The 19,117-nt window shown below is 40.5% G+C and overlaps 1 protein-coding gene across 1 annotated transcript in view; it reads left to right on the top strand.

Moving 5' to 3' along the window:
* LOC139745897 (eukaryotic translation initiation factor 3 subunit G-like) overlaps positions 1–19,117 on the top strand; it is a 69,701-nt gene that overhangs the window by 38,114 nt on the left and 12,470 nt on the right. Inside the window, exons 6-7 of the mRNA XM_071656558.1 lie at positions 8,013–8,172; positions 13,907–14,064. Coding sequence (XP_071512659.1) covers positions 8,013–8,172; positions 13,907–14,064 — 318 coding nt within the window. The remainder of the gene's footprint in view (positions 1–8,012; positions 8,173–13,906; positions 14,065–19,117) is intronic.

Genomic DNA, 19,117 nt, shown 5'->3' with positions numbered 1-19,117 from the left:
AGCGGAAGTGACAAAAATGGGTATGTTTGAAGGAATAGAGGTTCCAACAGTGTTATATGGTTGCGAGGCATAAGCTGTAGATAGGGTTGTGCAGAGAGAGGTGGATGTGTTGGAAATGAAATGTTTGAGGACAATATGAGGTGTCAGGTGGTTTGATCGAGTAAGTAATATAAGTGTAAAGGAGATGTGTGGTGGTAAAAAGAGTGTGGTTGAGAGAGCAGAAGAGGGTGTATTGAAATGGTTTGGACACATGGAGAGAATGAGTGAGGAAAGATTGACAAAGAGGATATATGTGTCAGAGGTATGGAGAGAATGAGTGAGGAAAGATTGACAAAGAGGATATATGTGTCAGAGGTGGAGGGAATAAGGAGAAGTGGGAGACCAAATGTATATGTCCTGTGTGTATATAAAATTTATATGTTGAGATGTATAGGTATGAAATATTTGGGGTTGGACATGAATGTATATACATGTGAAAATGGGGGGGTTTGGGCCTTTTTTCGTCTTTTTCCTTGCACACCTCGCTAACAGGGGAGATGGCAAAAAAAAGCAAAATAAAAAAAAAATAATAAAAAAAATGGGTATTGCACAAAAAGCATTTAAAAAGGGGTAAAACAAATTTCCCTTTATATGTATAAGTAGGATCATTGAATTTAAGATAAAGGGAAGATTCTTTTCTCTAGAGCTCTCTCTCTCTTTCTCTTTTGGCTGTGAGGGCCCTTTGGAAAAAAATGAATGCCCAAATTTAAAGGCATCTCATTAACACTATATGTGTAATGGTATGCATGGGAAGAGTAAATTTAAAAAGGGGTGTGGTATACTGGGGTTGAGTGCTGTGAGTGGAGTGAACTAGGGCATGTGAAGCATCCAAGGTAAACCATGGGAATGTCTGTGGGGCTTGATTGCGGATAGGGAGCTGTGGTTTCAGTTCATAACACATGACAGCCAGAAAATGGATGAGTTGATGTGGCCTTTCTTTTTGTTTCTAGCATTACAATTGTATTGATTGGAGTAACACTAATTCATTATTAACTGAAGCTCCTTTACCAAGAGTGATATCAGTGAATCTTCTCTTATTAAATACACAAAGAATTGTAACATGCATGTCAGTTAAGGTCTTTACAAACTGGCTAGTTTTGTTGTTGGCAAAATTTGTAGTGTTCCCTGTCTTGACCACACAAAATTTTATGACAGGATTGGTGCCAGACACAAACAACATCAACCGAAACATTTGTGTACCAACAGTATCTTAGCTTCGCCTCTTTTTTGTCTATAAACTGACTGTTCAAAGTTTTCTATTTCGTCCTTGTATCTCCCTTTATGATGTAACCATTACACAAAAGTGCACTTGGGAACTTATTGTGTTTCATTTTCCTTGTGTTTATAAGCAAATGCTTGATCACACACACCACTGTGACCTACTGCAACAAGAGAGAAGAGGTAAGTCATGGGTGAAAAATATGGTACATATTTTAAAAGATAGGATGGTGGCTGTGGTGGACGTAGAGACGAAACGAGAGGATAGCTCTACCAGTGAAAGCTTTGCAGAAGATGAAAGCCGGCAAGGCGGTGGGTGTGGATGGTATTGCAGTGGAATATATTAAAAAAGGGGATGACTGTGTTGTTGATGGGTTGGTAAGGATATTCAGTGTAAGCATGAAGTGCCAGAGGATTGGCAGAATGCATGTATAGTGCCATTGTACAAAGGCAAAGTGGATAAAGGTGAGTGTTCAAATTACAGATGCATAAGTTTGTTGGGTATTCCTGGGAAATTATTTGGGAGGGTATTAACTGAGAGCGTAAAAACATGTACAGAGCATCAGATTGGGGAAGAGCAGCGTGGGTTCAGAAGTAGTAGAGGATGTGTGGATCAAGTGTTTGCTTTGAAGAATGTATGTGAGAAATACTTAGAAAAACAAATGGATTTGTATGAGGCATTTATGGATCTGGAGAAGGCATATGATTGGGTTGATAGAGATGCTTTGTGGAAAGTTGTAGAGTATATGGTGTGGGAGGTAAATGGTAGAAGCAGTGAAACATTTTTACCAAGGGTGTAAGGCACGTGTACGAATAGGAAGAGAGGAAAGTGATTGGTTCTCAGTAAATGTCGTTTTGCAGCAGGGGTGAGTGATGTCTCCTTGGTTGTTTAATTTGTTTATGGATGGGGTTGTTAGGGAGGTGAATGCAAGCTTTGGAGAGAAGAGCAGGTATGCAGTCTGTTGTGGATGAGAGGGCTTGGGAAGTGAGTCACTTGTTGTTCGCTGATGATACAGCACTGGTGGCAGATTCAGGTGAGAAACTGCAGAGGATGGTGACTTGAGTTTGGTAAAGTGTGAGAGGAGAAAGTTGAGAGTAAATGTGAATAAGAGGAAAGTTATTAGATTCAGTAGGGTGGAGGGACAAGTTGATTTGGAGGTAAGTTTGAATGGAGAAAAACTAGAGGAAGTGTTTTAGATATCTGGGAGTGGACTTAGCAGCGGATGGAACCATGGAAGCGGAAGTGACAAAAATGGGTATGTTTGAAGGAATAGAGGTTCCAACAGTGTTATATGGTTGCGAGGCATAAGCTGTAGATAGGGTTGTGCAGAGAGAGGTGGATGTGTTGGAAATGAAATGTTTGAGGACAATATGAGGTGTCAGGTGGTTTGATCGAGTAAGTAATATAAGTGTAAAGGAGATGTGTGGTGGTAAAAAGAGTGTGGTTGAGAGAGCAGAAGAGGGTGTATTGAAATGGTTTGGACACATGGAGAGAATGAGTGAGGAAAGATTGACAAAGAGGATATATGTGTCAGAGGTATGGAGAGAATGAGTGAGGAAAGATTGACAAAGAGGATATATGTGTCAGAGGTGGAGGGAATAAGGAGAAGTGGGAGACCAAATTGGAGGTGGAAGGATGGAGTGAAAAAGAATTTGAGCAATCGGGGCCTGAACATACAAGAGGGTGAAAGGAGTGCAAGGAATAGAGTGAATTAGAATGATGTGGTATACTGGGGTTGACGTGCTGTCATTGGATTGAACCAGGGCATGTGAAGCGTCTGGTGTAAACCATGGAAAGGGAACTGTGGTTTTGGTGCATTACACATGACAGCTAGAGACTGAGTGTGAACGAGTGTGGCCTTCTTGTCTTTTTCTGGCACTACCTCGCTGGAGGGGAGGGTGCTATTTCCTGTGTGGCAGGGTGGCAACTGGAATGGATGAAGGCAGCGAGTAGGAATATGTACATGTTTATATATATGTATATGTATGTATACGAAAGAGAGACTTTTGGATGTTAATATGCTGAGAGGTGCAACTGGAGGGATGTCTGATCATTATCTTGTGGAGGCGAAGGTGAAGATTTGTGGGGGTTTTCAGAAAAGAACAGAGAATGTTGGGGTGAAGAGAGTGGTGAGAGTAAGTGAGCTTGGGAAGGAGACTTGTGTGAGGAAGTACCTGGAGAGACTGAGTACAGAATGGAAAAAGGCGAGAATAAAGGAGATAAGGGGAGTGGGGGAGGAATGGGATGTATTTAGGGAAGCAGTGATGGCTTGCGCAAAAGATGCTTGTGGCATGAGAAGAGTGGGAGGTGGGTTGATTAGAAAAGGTAGTGAGTGGTGGGATGAAGAAGTAAGATTATTAGTGAAAGAGAAGAGAGAGGCATTTAGACGATTTTTGCAGGGAAAAAATGCAAATGAGTGGGAGAGGTATAAAAGAAAGAGGCAGGAGGTCAAGAGAAAGGTGCAAGAGGTGAAAAAGAGGGCAAATGAGAGTTGGGGTGAGAGAGTATCATTAAATTTCAGGGAGAATAAAAAGATGTTTTGGAAGGAGGTAAATAAAGTGCGTAAGACAAGGGAGCAAATGGGAACTTCAGTGAAGGGGCTAATGGGGAGGTGATAACAAGTAGTGGTGATGTGAGGAGATGGAGTGAGTATTTTGAAGGTTTGTTGAATGTGTTTGATGATAGAGTGGCAGATATAGGGTGTTTTGGTCGAGGTGGTGTGCAAAGTGAGAGGGTTAGGGAAAATGATTTGGTAAATAGAGAAGAGGTAGTAAAAGCTTTACGGAAGATGAAAGCCGGCAAGGCAGCAGGTTTGGATGGTATTGCAGTGGAATTTATTAAAAAAGGGGGTGACTGTATTGTTGACTGGTTGGTAAGGTTATTTAATGTATGTATAATTCATGGTGAGGTGCCTGAGGATTGGCGGAATGCTTGCATAGTGCCATTGTACAAAGGCAAAGGGGATAAGAGTGGGTGCTCAAATTACAGAGGTATAAGTTTGTTGAGTATTCCTGGTAAATTATATGGTAGGGTATGGATTGAGAGTGTGAAGGCAAGTACAGAGCACCAGATTGGGGAAGAGCAGTGTGGTTTCAGAAGTGGTAGAGGATGTGTGGATCAGGTGTTTGCTTTGAAGAATGTATGTGAGAAATACTTAGAAAAACAAATGGATTTGTATGTAGCATTTATGGATCTGGAGAAGGCATATGATAGAGTTGATAGAGATGCTCTGTGGAAGGTTTTAAGAATATATGGTGTGGGAGGCAAGTTGTTAGAAGCAGTAAAAAGTTTTTATTGAGGATATAAGGCATGTGTACGTGCAGGAAGAGAGGAAAGTGATTGGTTCTCAGTGAATGTAGGTTTGCGGCAGGGGTGTGTGATGTCTCCATGGTTGTTTAATTTGTTTATGGATGGGGTTGTTAGGGAGGTGAATGCAAGAGTTTTGGAAAGAGGGGCAAGTATGCAGTCTGGTGTGGATGAGAGAGCTTGGGAAGTGTCAGTTGTTGTTCGCTGATGATACAGCGCTGGTGGCTGATTCATGTGAGAAACTGCAGAAGCTGGTGACTGAGTTTGGTAAAGTGTGTGAAAGAAGAAAGTTAAGAGTAAATGTGAATAAGAGCATGGTTATTAGGTACAGTAGGGTTGAGGGTCAAGTCAATTGGGAGGTAAGTTTGAATGGAGAAAAACTGGAGGAAGTAAAGTTTTTTAGATTTCTGTGAGTGGATCTGGCAGCGGATGGAACCATGGAAGTGGAGTGAATCATAGGGTGGGGGAGGGGGCGAAAATTCTGGGAGCCTTGAAGAACGTTTGGAAGTCGAGAACATTATCTCGGAGAGCAAAAATGGGTATGTTTGAAGGAATAGTGGTTCCAGCAATGTAGTATGGTTACAAGGCGTGGGCTATGGATAGAGTTGTGCGCAGGAGGGTGGATGTGCTGGAAATGAGATGTTTAAGGACAGTATGTGGTGTGAGGTGGTTTGATCGAGTAAGTAATGTAAGGGTAAGAGAGATGTGTGGAAATAAAAAGAGTCTGGTTGAGAGAGCAGAAGAGGGCATTTTGAAATGGTTTGGTCACATGGAGAGAATGAGGGAGGAAAGATTGACCAAGAGGATATATGTGTCAGAGGTGGAGGGAACGAGGAGAAGTGGGAGACCAAATTGGAGGTGGAAAGATGGAGTGAAAAAGATTTTGAGTGATCGGGGCCTGAACATGGAGGAAGGTGAAAGGCGTGCAAGGAATAGAGTGAATTGGAACGATGTGGTATACCGGGGTCGACGTGCTGTCAATGGATTGAACCAGGGCATGTGAAGCGTCTGGGGTAAACCATGGAAAGTATGTGGGGCCTGGATGTGGAAAGGGAGCTGTGGTTTCGGTGTTTTATTTACATGACAGCTAGAGACTGAGTGTGAACGAATGGGGCCTTTGGTGTCTTTTCCTAGCGCTACCTCGCACACATGAGGGGTGAGGGGGATGTTATTCCATGTGTGGCGAGGTGGCGATGGGAACAAATAAAGGCAGATAGTATGAATTATATACATGTGTATATATGCATATGTCTGTGTGTGTATATATATGTGTACATTGAGATGTATAGGTATGTATATTTGCGTATGTGGACGTGTATGTATATACATGTGTTTGTGGCTGGGTTGGGTTATTCTTTCGTCTGTTTCCTTGCGCTACCTTGCTAACGCGGGAGACAGCGACAAAGCAAAATAGATAAATTAAATAAATAAATATGTATACGTTGAAATATATATATGTATATGTGCGTGTATGAATGGATGTTCTTTTTTTTCTGTGTCCTGATGCTACCTCACTAATGCAGGAAATAGTGATGAAGGATTATAATGATCAATGATAAGGATAATATATGGAAGGAGTGAGTGAAAAAGGTTTTAAGTGATTAGGGCCTAGACGTGCAAGAGGATGGGTATGCATGGGACAGAGTCATTTTGGAGCCATGTGATATATGGGGTCAACATGCTGTGAGTAGACTGAAATGAAAGTAGAAAACTGCAGTATTGTTTGTTCACCAGCTATGAGGATAGAATTGTACAGACTTCAAAATAACAGACATCTCACAAAACAAAAGTGATTGTCTAGATTTGTGGTTTTCAAATTTTGCTTTCACTGAAAGCACCCTAAACTCATTTAATGTGTGCAGTAGAACTCATTTCCTATATTCATTACAACTTATAGCAACCCTTTTCCATATTATATTTCTTAAACTTTATTCATATATTGGGTTTGATAGCCATTTTTAATCCATGCCATATGAATGTTGGGCTTACAATACCATTATTTAATCACATATACTAACAAAAACTGTCAGATTTCTATGATATAAAAGCAAAAATTTCAGTATTATGATAATTTGAATCAAAACCTTGGCATCTCCCTTAGGGAATGTTCAGAGCACTTTGTTTGGGAATTATTGGTGTAGAGCATATGAATTATGAGAAATTGAAACTTTATTTCTGTAGGTCATAATGAATAAAACAGAATTACATGAATACATAGCAATAGATAGAAGGCATAAAGAGTGACATTTTAAGTGTGAAAGCTTCTCAGCAAGGAAGATAGAATTATCAACTTGGGAGTAAATCCTGATGACACATCAAAATGATAGACAAGATTGTATGTGTTCTACAAAGCTTAACAGTTTATTTATATTATTGCAATACCAAAAGACAAAAAACTAATGGAGCAACTACGTTCAAAAGAGGATAAGATGCATGGTTAAGGTTGCTCCTTGAACCTCAGATTGACATATATGGAAGGTGCATGGCAGCTGAGAGGAAGAGTATTCACCAAACAAGACATGAAGTGAGTGCTGTGCTCTACTCTACCCTACCTCATGAGAGAATCATGTTCTTATTGTTGATACTCATAGGTACCTATGATGGTACATTCTCCTTCAACTTGGATTCACTCAGAACCAGAACCTGCAGATTTCTTTCATGAAACATAGCACCTTCCCTTCTTTTCATTCTTGTTACATGTCAGCATATTCAGACACTTTAGCATGAGTCTCCAGGAGTAAATCCTTGCTTGTCTCTCTCTTCTGCTCCTGGTTTCAGAAAGTACTTCCTTATCCCCAGGTAGCTTGTTATTCTCCCATATTGTCATTCATCCTTTTTTCTCAAGATCTTTTGTTATTGTCCACAAACTTCTTTCTTTTCTTTATTAATGACGTGATATCATACATTGTGCCTCCCATTTACGTAAATAAGATCTTTTGCTGATTGTGAGAGTGCATCATATTACTGGTTGCAAAATACATAGCGACACATGAATGGGCTGCTCATAGCACACTGGTAACCAGAATCATAGTTAATAAGTAATTATAGTGGTGGGTGAAATGTATTACTTGGAGGTGGATTAAGTATGTGGAAAGAATGCTGGATTGGGATTCACAAGGAGAGTGTGTGATAGTAAAATTAAAGGAATTGGTATGAGAGGAAGACTACCATTGACATGGGAAAATAGAGTGGAAGAGTACTGAAGGGAGAGAAATGGGGGAAGAATGCTTTGAATGGTGTATGTAAGGAAAGCACATAAGGACAAGAAAAGTGGAGTCTCTCTTACTGTGGCCACCTTCTTGAAGCGAGTTCTTGGAGGGAGCAGGTGTGAGAGATAAAGATTGATATATACTTAGGGGTCGATGACCATATGCTTTAAATTGTTTATACTGAGAAACATTGATCTTTAATGGGTACAGATGCACTTTACTGTATTTTGACTTTTCAGGGAGAAGAGAAGTTGGAAGAGGAAACCCCACAACCAGGTGGTGGGCCTCCAGTTGACAAGAGCAAGATTGCTGGTGGAACTCAGGGAAAGTATGTTCCACCATCCATGAGAGATGGAGGCTCTAAGAAAGGAGAGTCTATGATGTCAGCCAGGGGTAGAGGTATGCCGTTATTTATATGCTTCACTAAAATAGAATAGTTTGCTCCTGAAAAGTGTAGAGGAAGTATGCATTGTATTCACATTCTTGACTCTACTTATTTAAGGATTATTTTATTTATTTATTATACTTATTTGCTGTCTCCCGTGTTAGCGAGGTAGCACAAGGAAACAAACGAAAGAATGGCCCAGCCCTTCCACTTACACATGTATATACATACACATCCACACACACACACTTATTCAAACCTACACATTTCAACGTATAGTGAGACGAAGGGTATTCGAGTACTTAGTATTTCAAATAGTTGTTTCCTATTATACAGTCCCTTAGCCTAGCGGTTAGCATGCCTGCCTCTTGCACAAGGGGTCCCAGGTTCGATCCTGGCTGATGGAGCTTTGTATGTTCTATGAAGGTGCGCGTTCATATACACTTTATTCATATACATATATATATGTGGCAGTTGAGGGAATAATTGGTGTACATGGGGTGTTCAGTGTTGTAAATGGAAATGGTGAAGAGCTTGTAGATTTATGTGCTGAAAAAGGACTGGTGATTGGGAATACCTGGTTTAAAAAGAGAGATATACATAAGCATATGTATGTAAGTAAGAGAGATGGCCAGAGAGCGTTATTGGATTACGTGTTAATTGATAGGCGCGCAAAAGAGAGACTTTTGGATGTTAATGTGCTGAGAGGTGCAACTGGAGGGATGTCTGATCATTATCTTGTGGAGGCGAAGGTGAAGATTTGTAGAGTTTTTCAGAAAAGAAGAGAAAATGTTGGGGTGAAGAGAGTGGTGAGAGTAAGTGAGCTTGGAAGGAGACTTGTGTGAGGAAGTACCAGGAGAGACTGAGTACAGAATGGAAAAAGGTGAAAACAAAGGAGGTAAGGGGAGTGGGGGAGGAATGGGATGCATTTAGGGAAGCAGTGATGGCTTGTGCAAAAGATGCTTGTGGCATGAGAAGTGTGGGAGGTGGGTTGATTAGAAAGGGTAGTGAGTGGTGGGATGAAGAAGTAAGATTATTAGTGAAAGAGAAGAGAGAGGCATTTGGACGATTGTTGCAGGGAAATAATGCAAATGAGTGGGAGATGTATAAAAGAAAGAGGCAGGAGTTCAAGAGAAAGGTGCAAGAGGTGAAAAAGAGGGCAAATGAGAGTGAGGGGTGAGAGTATCATTAAATTTTAGGGAGAATAAAAAGATGTTTTGGAAGGAGGTAAAAGTGCGTAAGACAAGGGAACAAATGGGAACTTCAGTGAAGGGGGCTATTGGGGAGGTGATAACAAGTAGAGGTGATGTGAGAAGGAGATGTAGTGAGTATTTTGAAGGTTGTTGAATGTGTTTGATGATAGAGTGGCAGATATAGGGTGTTTTGGTTGAGGTGGTGTGCAAAGTGAGAGGGTTCGGGAAAATAATTTGGTAAACAGAGAAGAGGTAGTAAAAGCTTTACGGAAGGTGAAAGCCGGCAAGGCAGCAAGTTTGGATGGTATTGCAGTGGAATTTATAAAAAAAAGGGGGTGACTGTATTGTTGACTGGTTGGTAAGGTTATTTAATGTATGTATGATTCATGGTGAGGTGCCTGAGGATTGGCGGAATGCTTGCATAGTGCCATTGTGCAAAGGCAAAGGGGACAAAGGTGAGTGCTTAAATTACAGAGGTATAAGTTTGTTGAGTATTCCTGGGAAATTATATGGGAGGGTATTGATTGAGAGGGTGAAGGCAAGTACAGAGCATCAGATTGGGGAAGAGCAGTGTGGTTTCAGAAGTGGTAGAGGATGTGTGGATCAGGTGTTTGCTTTGAGGAATGTATGTGAGAAATACTTAGAAAAGCAAATAGATTTGTATGTAGCATTTATGGATCTGGAGAAGGCATATGATAGAGTTGATAGAGATGCTCTGTGGAAGGTATTAAGAATATATGGTGTGGGAGGCAAGTTGTTAGAAGCAGTGAAAAGTTTTTATTGAGGATATAAGGCATGTGTACGTGTAGGAAGAGAGGAAAGTGATTGGTTCTCAGTGAATGTAGGTTTGCGGCAGGGGTGTGTGATGTCACCATGGTTGTTTAATTTGTTTATGGATGGGGTTGTTAGGGAGGTGAATGCAAGAGTTTTGAAAAAAGGGGCAAGTACACAGTCTGTTGTGGATGAGAGAGCTTGGGAAGTGAGTCAGTTGTTGTTTGCTTTAGATACAGCGCTGGTGGCTGATTCATGTGAGAAACTGCAGAAGCTGGTGACTGAGTTTGGTAAAGTGTGTGAAAGAAGAAAGTTGAGAGTAAATGTGAATAAGAGCAAGGTTATTAGGTACAGTAGGGTTGAATGGAGAAAAACTGGAGGAAGTGAAGTGTTTTAGATATCTGGGAGAGGATTTGGCAGCGGATGGAACCATAGAAGCAGAAGTGAATCATAGGGTGGGGAAGGGAGTGAAAATTCTGGGAGCCTTGAAGAATGTGTGGAAGTCAAGAACACTATCTCGGAAAGCAAAAATGGGTATGTTTGAAGGAATAGTGGTTCCAACAATGTTGTATGGTTGCGAGGCGTGGGCTATGGATAGAGTTGGGTGCAGGAGGGTGGATGTGCTGGAAATGAGATGTTTGAGGACAGTATGTGGTGTGAGGTGGTTGGATCAAATAATTAATAATAGGGTAAGAGAGATGTGTGGTAATAAAAAGAGTGTGGTTGAGAGAGCAGAAGAGGGTGTTTTGAAATGGTTTGGGTTCTTGGAGAGAATGAGTGAGGAAAGATTGACAAAGAGGACATATGTGTCAGAGGTGGAAGGAACGAGGAGAAGTGGGAGACCAAATTGGAGGTGGAAAGATGGAGTGAAAAAGATTTCGAGTGATCAGGGCCTGAACATGCAGGAGGGTGAAAGGCGTGCAAGGAATGAAGTGAATTGGAATGATGTGATATACCGGGTGGTATACTTATTTTTTTTCATGTCCCAACCATTTCAACACACTCTCTTCTCTCTCAACCACTCTTTTTATTCCTCACATCTCACCCTTTCATTGCTTACTTGATCAAACCACCTCACACCACATGTTGTCATCAACATTTCATTTCCAACACATCCACCCTCCTGTGTACAACCCTATTTATAGTTCATGCCTTGCTACCATATAATATTGTTGGAACTACTATTCCTTCAAACATACCCATTTTTGCTCTCTCATAACATTCTCTCTGTACACACACTTTTCATCACTTTCTGACCCTTTGCTCCGTCCCCCACCCTATGACTCACTTCCACTTCCATGATTCAGTTTGCTGCTAAGTTCACTCCCAGATATCTGAAACACTTCACTTCCTCCAATTTTTCTCCAGTCAAACTCTAATCCCAATTAACTAGTCTTTAAACCCTGCTGAACCTAATAACCTTGCTCTTATTCACATTTACTCTCACCTTTCTCCTTTATGTAATGTCAGAATGGCAGTTTTATATGTCTTTGACATTCTTGAAATTGATATAGTCTCTCTGAAAGAAATTATGTAATACTACTGCTTTTCATTATGAAAAGCAATTAGGATGTAGTAGGCAGCCATTGAACTGGGATGTATATTTCTGGTACTACCTGTTTAGCAATCTGGAGAATTAGTGATGGGTGTGTGATGAGCCAGCACTTCAGTGGTTGTCAAATTGCAATCCTTTTCCCCATGAAGCTGTCTTTTCTTTCTGACTCACCCACTTGTGGACTGCTGGCATTCTGTCCACAAACATACAGTCTCTGTTACAACACTTCACTCACAACACATTCTTCATAACTAGATTTTCCTGCAGTGACCACTAAGTGCTAGCCCTGCCTTTAGGCAAAATGTTAAAGAGTATCTGATAGAAGTTGTGGATAAGAATATAAGGCAGGAGCATTAGGTCAATGTAGTAGGTAGGAACAAGAGATGGGAGCATTTATTAGAAATAATGGGTTGGAATATAAGGCATGAACAGTTGATAGCTACATTAGGCAGAAGTAGTCAGTGGAACATTAGGATAGAGAGTCTGGAAACACTGTGCTATTGTTGCCCTCTGCCAGTGGCCTGGTAAGGGTGAAGCACTAAGGGCTAAGAAGTGACACGTGAGTTCACCAGTTAAGGAGACTTTTTCCATCGTAGCTCCCTTGAAGGAGTTCACTGAGGGAATGGGCATCAGAGATAGAGATAGACAGATATATAAATTAGGCTATCTCATTTCCTATTTCACTCATGAAACTCACCTTTCCAGATCTGTTGTCTCCTTTCTCACTCCCCTGTTTTCATTACTCATGAATTATGGTGTGTGGTTTCTGCTGTACTGCATTGTGGCCATTGAGGGCCTTCTCTATGCATGATGATTTCTACGCAAGTTAAGAGATCCCATTGCAACATCTTTTATACACTTGCTTCATCCCTTTCCTCTTTCTCTTTCCCTTGAAGATACCACCTTGATGTGCTGGTGGAAGATGTGTGACTTTTTGATCATTTCAGTTGAACCAAAAGGGTTTAAATAAATCCATTATAGTTTAGCTTATCCCAAGTTCTTTTTCTCCTCAGAAGTGAATGCTTATGAGACCATCACATTCTTTCACCTTTCACATGGCTGCCCTTTATTGATAATGACATAAAATTTGATTGTAGCCATTGAACTAAGACTGATTTTTACTGTTACTATTAGCTACAGCCATTTGTCACTGTTATTGGCCCTGACAGTTGACCATGGCTACTTACCATAGCTACTGGTCATAGTTATTGTCTCTAGCTTCTAATCATGGATGCAAGCTAATGTTTACTGACTACAAGTGCTTACTTTTGAGTGTTGCTTGTAGCTTCTGACTGGCTTCTAACTGGAGCCGATAGTGGCTCATGATTTTTGAACCATGGCTTCTAACAGCTGCTGCAGACTGACTGATTATTGCCATTTCCCATGGTTGAGACCTTGAATACTGGCCAAAGCAGTTATCTTGGTCATTTACCATAAATTGCTTAAGAGGATTGACTAGTGCAGGTTTGACAAATATTCTTTTAAGTTACCATTACTTTTTATTTGTTAATAATTCTTTTACTGTTCCAGCTTACTTCACTTTTCAACCTCATACTTTGTTAGCTTCTCCTTTCATGTTACCATGGTTTCTTTTTGTCTGCATTCATTATGCTAGTGTTATATATATTTTTTTATATACTTTAACTGTGTGAGCCATTTTGGTGTTAAGAACCATTTTATATGAACATATGGTTATGTGTTTAACTTCTCATAACAAACCTAGCAACACTTGGAATGAACTTTGAAATGTATTAAGAAAATAATGTTATTTAGTTTTCTAAAAAAAAAAAAAATTTTGGCAAGTGGTGTTTTTTAGATATTTTAGTATATTTGTTTTAGTGATTTTTTTATGACACTAGAAAAAGATTTTTTATGATTACACTGAATTGACGGTTAATATAAAGAATTAGAAGTAAAATGTTTTTTTTTTATTTATACTTTTTAATGCTATGAAAGTCCTTCTATGAATACTCTTTAACAGACAATTATTGTAAAGAATTGGAAGGTCCTGATCAAAGAGAAGTATTAGTGCATACATATTGTGAAAAAATTTGATAACACATTGTTTAGGGAAGATGTTTGCTTTCCTTGAAGAAAATCATAAATCATTGTATGTTTTTAGTACCACATAGAGCAGGTTTTATATATAAAAGTTAAGACCAAAAGAAAATTTAAAATAAGAAATCGGTAACTTGGCAGAATTTTACTCATTCCACCTTTCACTTTCAGATGAAACTGCAACTGTACGTGTTACCAACCTCTCAGAAAACACTAGAGAACAGGATCTGCAGGAACTCTTCCGCCCATTTGGAGATATCAGTCGTATCTTCCTTGCTAAGGACAAGAATACTGGCCATTCAAAGGGCTTTGCTTTCATCAATTTCAAGGTAATTATTTGTTATTGCTACTTTATAGGAGGAGCTGAGTGTGTTTTTCGGCAGTTTTAATACATGGGGTTGAATCTTAATTTAAGGATGGATGATGTGGCAGTTGAGGGTATAAGTGTGGAGGATGTCTGGGGCACTATATGTATGTGGAAAGAGGGAAAAGCTTGTCAGATTGTATGTGAAAGAGAAATGGCAATTGGGAATACATGGTTTAAGAAAAGGGGCAATTGTGAATATGTGTAGATCATATTTGTTTGCTCCACCTACAGGATAACATTGTATCATTACCAGCAGTTCTCCTCCCACATTATCTGTTCACAACATTTTCCACATCAAATGAGCTAACTTTACTTACCAGCATAGCCTTTAAGCTGTAGGAGTCACATAAAAGTGATGCTCAGGCAGCGTAAGAATTACAGTATACTAATTTTTTCTTGTGCTGTATTATATCAGTTAGGAAGCATCAAGACCAAGGAAACATTGGCCTTATTTGCACACACCCTCTCTTCAGCTATCGTGTACAATACTTTGAAACCTTCTATCCACAGCTGATCCCTACAGACCACATTACATTGTTGGAACTACTATTCCTACAAACATACCCCTCTTTGCTCTCTGAGATAACATTCTATCCCTCCACACATTCTTCATAACTCCCAGAACCTTTGCCCCCTCCCCACTTTAGGGAGAATAAAAAGATGTTTTGGAAGGAGGTAAGTAACGTGCGTAAGACGAGAACAAATGGGGACATCGGTGAAGGGGGCAAGTGGGTAAGTAATAACAAGTAGTGATGAAGTGAGAAGGAAATGGATTGAGTATTTTGAAGGTTTGTTGAATGTGTTTGATTAATGAGTGACAGATATAGAGTCTTTTGTTGTGGGTGGTGTGCAAAGTAAGAGGGTCAGGGAGAATGGTTTGGTTAAGAGAGAAGAGGTAGTGAAAGCTTTGTGGAAGATAAAATCTGGCAAGAAAGTGGGTTTGGATGGTATTGCAGTGGAATTTATTAAGAAAGGGGAAGAGCGTGTTGTTGATTGGTTGGTAAGGATATTCAATGTATGTATCGATCATGGTGAAGTGCCTGTGGATTGGTGGAATGCATGCATAGTGCCATTGTACATAGGCAAAGGGGATAAAGGTGAGTGTTCAAATTAAAGGTATAAGTTTGCTGAGTATTCCTGAGAAATCATATGGGAAGGTATTGATTGATAAGGTGAAGCATGTACAGAGCACCAGATTGGGGAACAGCAGTGTGGTTCCAGAAGTGTTAGAGGATGTTGTGGATCAGGTGTTTACTTTGAAGAATGTGTGTGAGGAATACTTCGAAAAACAGAAAGAAAAATAGATGGATTTGGATGTAGCATTTATGGATCTGGAGAAAGCATATGATAGGGTTGACAGAGATGCTTTGTGGAAAGTCTTAAGAGTATATGATGTGGGAGGTAAGTTGCTAGAAGCAGCAAAAAGTTTGACCAAGGATGTAAGGCATGTGTACGAGTAGGAAGAGAGGAGAGTGATTGGCTCCTAGTGAATGTGGGTCTGCAGCAGGGGTGCGTGATGTCCCCATGGTTAAGTTGTTTATGGATGGGGTGGTTAGGGAGGTAAATGCAAGAGTTTTGGAGAGAGGGGTGAGTATGCAGTTTGTTGGGGATGGGAGGGCCTGGGAAGTGAGTCAGTTGTTTGACCATGATACAGCTCTAGTGGCTGATTCGAGTGAGAAACTGCAGAAGTTGGGGACTGAGGTTGGAAAAGTATGTGAAAGGAGAAAGTTGAGAGTAAATGTGAATAAGAGCAAGGTTATTAGGTTCAGTAGGTTTGAGGGACAAGTATATTGGGATGTAAGTTTGAATGGAGAAAAATTGGAGGAAGTGAAGTGTTTTAGAGATCTCTGAGGGGACTTAACAGCGAATGGAACCATGAAAGCAGGAGTGATTCACAGGTTTAGGGAGGAGACAAAGGCTTTGGGAGCAACGAAGAATGTGTGGAATGACAAAATGTTATCTTGGAGAGCAAAAACCACCTCACACCACCTATTGTCCTCAGATATCTCATTTCCAACACATCCACCCTCCTTCACACAACTCTATCTATAGCCCACGCCTCGCAACCATATAACATTGTTGGAACCACTATTCCTTTAAACATACCCATTTTTGCTTTCCGAGATAATGTTCTCGCCTTCCACACATTTTTCAATACTCCCAGAACTTTTACCCCTTCCCCCACCCTGTGACTCACTTCAGCTTCCATGGTTCCATCAGCTGCCAAATCCACTCCCAGATATCTAAAACACTTCACTTCCTCCAGTTTTTCTCCATTCAAACTTACCTCCCAATTGACTTGTCCCTCAACCCTACTGTACCTAATAACCTTGCTCTTATTCACATTTACTGTTTTCTTCTTTCACACACTTTACCGAACTCTGTCACAAGCTTCTGCAGTTTCTCACCTGAATCAGCCACCAACGCTGTATCATCAGCGAACAACAACTGACTCGCTTCCCAAGCTATCTCATCCACAACAGTATGTGATAGAGTGTAAGAAAGTAAACTCTAGATTGATATGGGTAAAAGTGAAAGTGGATGGAGAGAGATGGGTGATTATTGGTGCCTGTGCACCTGCACATGAGAAGAAAGATCATGAGAGGCAAGTGTTTTGGAAACAGCTGAGTGAGTGTGTTAGAAGTTTTGATGCACGAGACTGGGTTGTAGTGATGGTGATTTGAATGCAAAGGTGAGTAATGTGGCAATTGAGGGAATAATTGGTGTACGTGGGGTGTTCAGTGTTGTAAAGGGAAATGGTGATGAGCTTGTAGATTTGTGTGCTGAAAAAGGAGTGGTGATTGGGAATACCTGGTTTAAAAAGAGAGATATACATAAGTATTTAAAAAGAGAGATATACATAAGTATACGTATGTAAGTAGGAGAGATTGCCAGAGAGTATCATTGGATTATGTGTTAATTGATAGGCACGTGAAAGAGAGACTTTTGGATGTTAATGTGTTGGAGGGATGTCTGATCATTATCTTGTGGAGGCGAATGTGAAGAATTGTAGAGGTTTTCAGAAAAGAAGAGAGAATATTGGGGTGAAGAGGGTGGTGAAAGTAAGTGAGCTTGGGAAGGAGACTTGTGTGAGGAAGTACCAGGAGAGACTGAGTACAGAATGAAAAAAGGTGAGAACAAAGGCAGTAAGGGGAGTGGGGAGGAATGGGATGTATTTAGGGAAGCTGTTATGGCTTGCACAAAAGATGCTTGTGGCATGAGAAGTGTGGGAGGTGAGCAGATTAGAAAGGGTAGTGAGTGGTGGGATGAAGAAATAAGATTATTAGTGAAAGAGAAGAGAGAGGCATTTGGACAGTTTTTGCAGGGAAAAAATGCAAATGAGTGGGAGATGTATAAAAGAAAGAGGCAGGAGGTCAAGAGAAAGGTGCAAGAGGTGAGAAAGAGGGCAAATGAGAGTTGGGGTGAGAGAGTATCATTAAATTTTAGGGAGGATAAAAAGATGTTTTGGAATGAGGTAAACAAAGTGCGTAAGACAAGGGAACAAATGGGAACATCAGTGAAGTGGGCTAATGGGAGGTGATAACAAGTAGTGGTGATGTGAGAAGGAGATAAGAGTGAGTATTTTGAAGGTTGAATGTGTTTGATGATAGAGTGGCAGATATAGGGTGTTTTGGTCGAGGCGGTGTGCAAAGTGAGAGGGTTAGGGAGAATGGTTTAGTGAACAAAGAAGAGGTAGTAAAAGCTTTGCGGAAGATGAAAGCCGGCAAGGCAGTGGGTTTGGATGGTATTGCAGTGGAGTTTCTTAAAAAAGTGGGTGACTGTGTTGTTGACTGGTTGGTAAGGTTATTTAATGTATGTTTGACTCATGGTGAGGTGCCTGAGGATTGGCAGAATGCTTGCATAGTGCCATTGTACAAAGGCAAAGGTGATAAAAGTGAGTGCTTAAATTATACAGGTATAAGTTTGTTGAGTATTCCGGGTAAATTATATGGGAGGGTATTGATTTAGAGGGTGAAGGCATGTACAGAGCATCATATTGGGAAAGAGCAGTGTGGTTTCAGAAGTGGTAGAGGATGTGTGGATCAGGTGTTTGCTTTGAAGAATGTATGTGAGAAATACTTAGAAAAGCAAATGGATTTGTGTGTAGCATTTATGGATCTGGAGAAGGTATATGATAGAGTTGATAGAGATGCTCTGTGGAAGGTATTAAGAATATGTGGTGTGGGAGGCAAGTTGTTAGAAGCAGTGAAAAGTTTTTATCGAGGATGTAATGCATGTGTACATGTAGGAAGAGAGGAAAGTGAATGGTTCTCAGTAAATGTTGTGGCAGGGGTGCGTGATGTCTCCATGGTTGTTTTAATTTGTTTATGGATGGGGTTGTTGGGGAGGTGAATGCAAGAGTTTTGGAGAGAGGGGCAAGTGTGCACTTTGTTATGGTTGAGAGAGCTTGGGAAGTGAGTCAGTTGTTGTTCGCTGATGATACAGCGCTGGTGGCTGATTCGAGTGAGAAACTGCAGAAATCGGTGACTGAGTTTGGTAAAGTGTGTGAAAGAAGAAAGCTGAGAGTAAATGTGAATAAGAGCAAGGTTATTAGATACAGTAGGGTTGAGGCACAAGTCAATTGGGAGGTACGTTTGAATGGAGAAAAACTTGTGGAAGTGAGGTGTTTTAGATATCTGGGAGTGGATTTGGCAGCGGAATTGAGTCATAGGGTTGGGGAGGGGACGAAAGTTCTGGGAGCATTGAAAAAGTGGAAGGTGAGAACGTTATCTCGGAAAGCAAAAATGGGTATGTTTATGGTATGTTTGAAGGAATAGTGGTTCCGACAATGTTATGGTTGCGAGGCGTGGGCTATAGATAGAGTTGTGCGGAGGAGGGTGGATTTGTTAGAAATGAGATGTTTGAGCACAATATGTTGTGTGAGGTGGTTTGTTCGAGTAAGTAATGAAAGGGTAAGAGAGATGTGTGGTAATAAAAAGAGTGTGGTTGAGAGAGCAGAAGAGGGTGTTTTAAAATGGTTTTGTCACATGGAGAGAATGAGTGAGGAAAGATTG

The sequence above is a fragment of the Panulirus ornatus genome, chromosome 63 (assembly GCF_036320965.1).
Source record: "Panulirus ornatus isolate Po-2019 chromosome 63, ASM3632096v1, whole genome shotgun sequence".
In the NCBI taxonomy this organism is placed as follows: Eukaryota; Metazoa; Arthropoda; class Malacostraca; order Decapoda; family Palinuridae; genus Panulirus; species Panulirus ornatus.
This window is presented reverse-complemented; position numbering and strand designations above follow the sequence as displayed.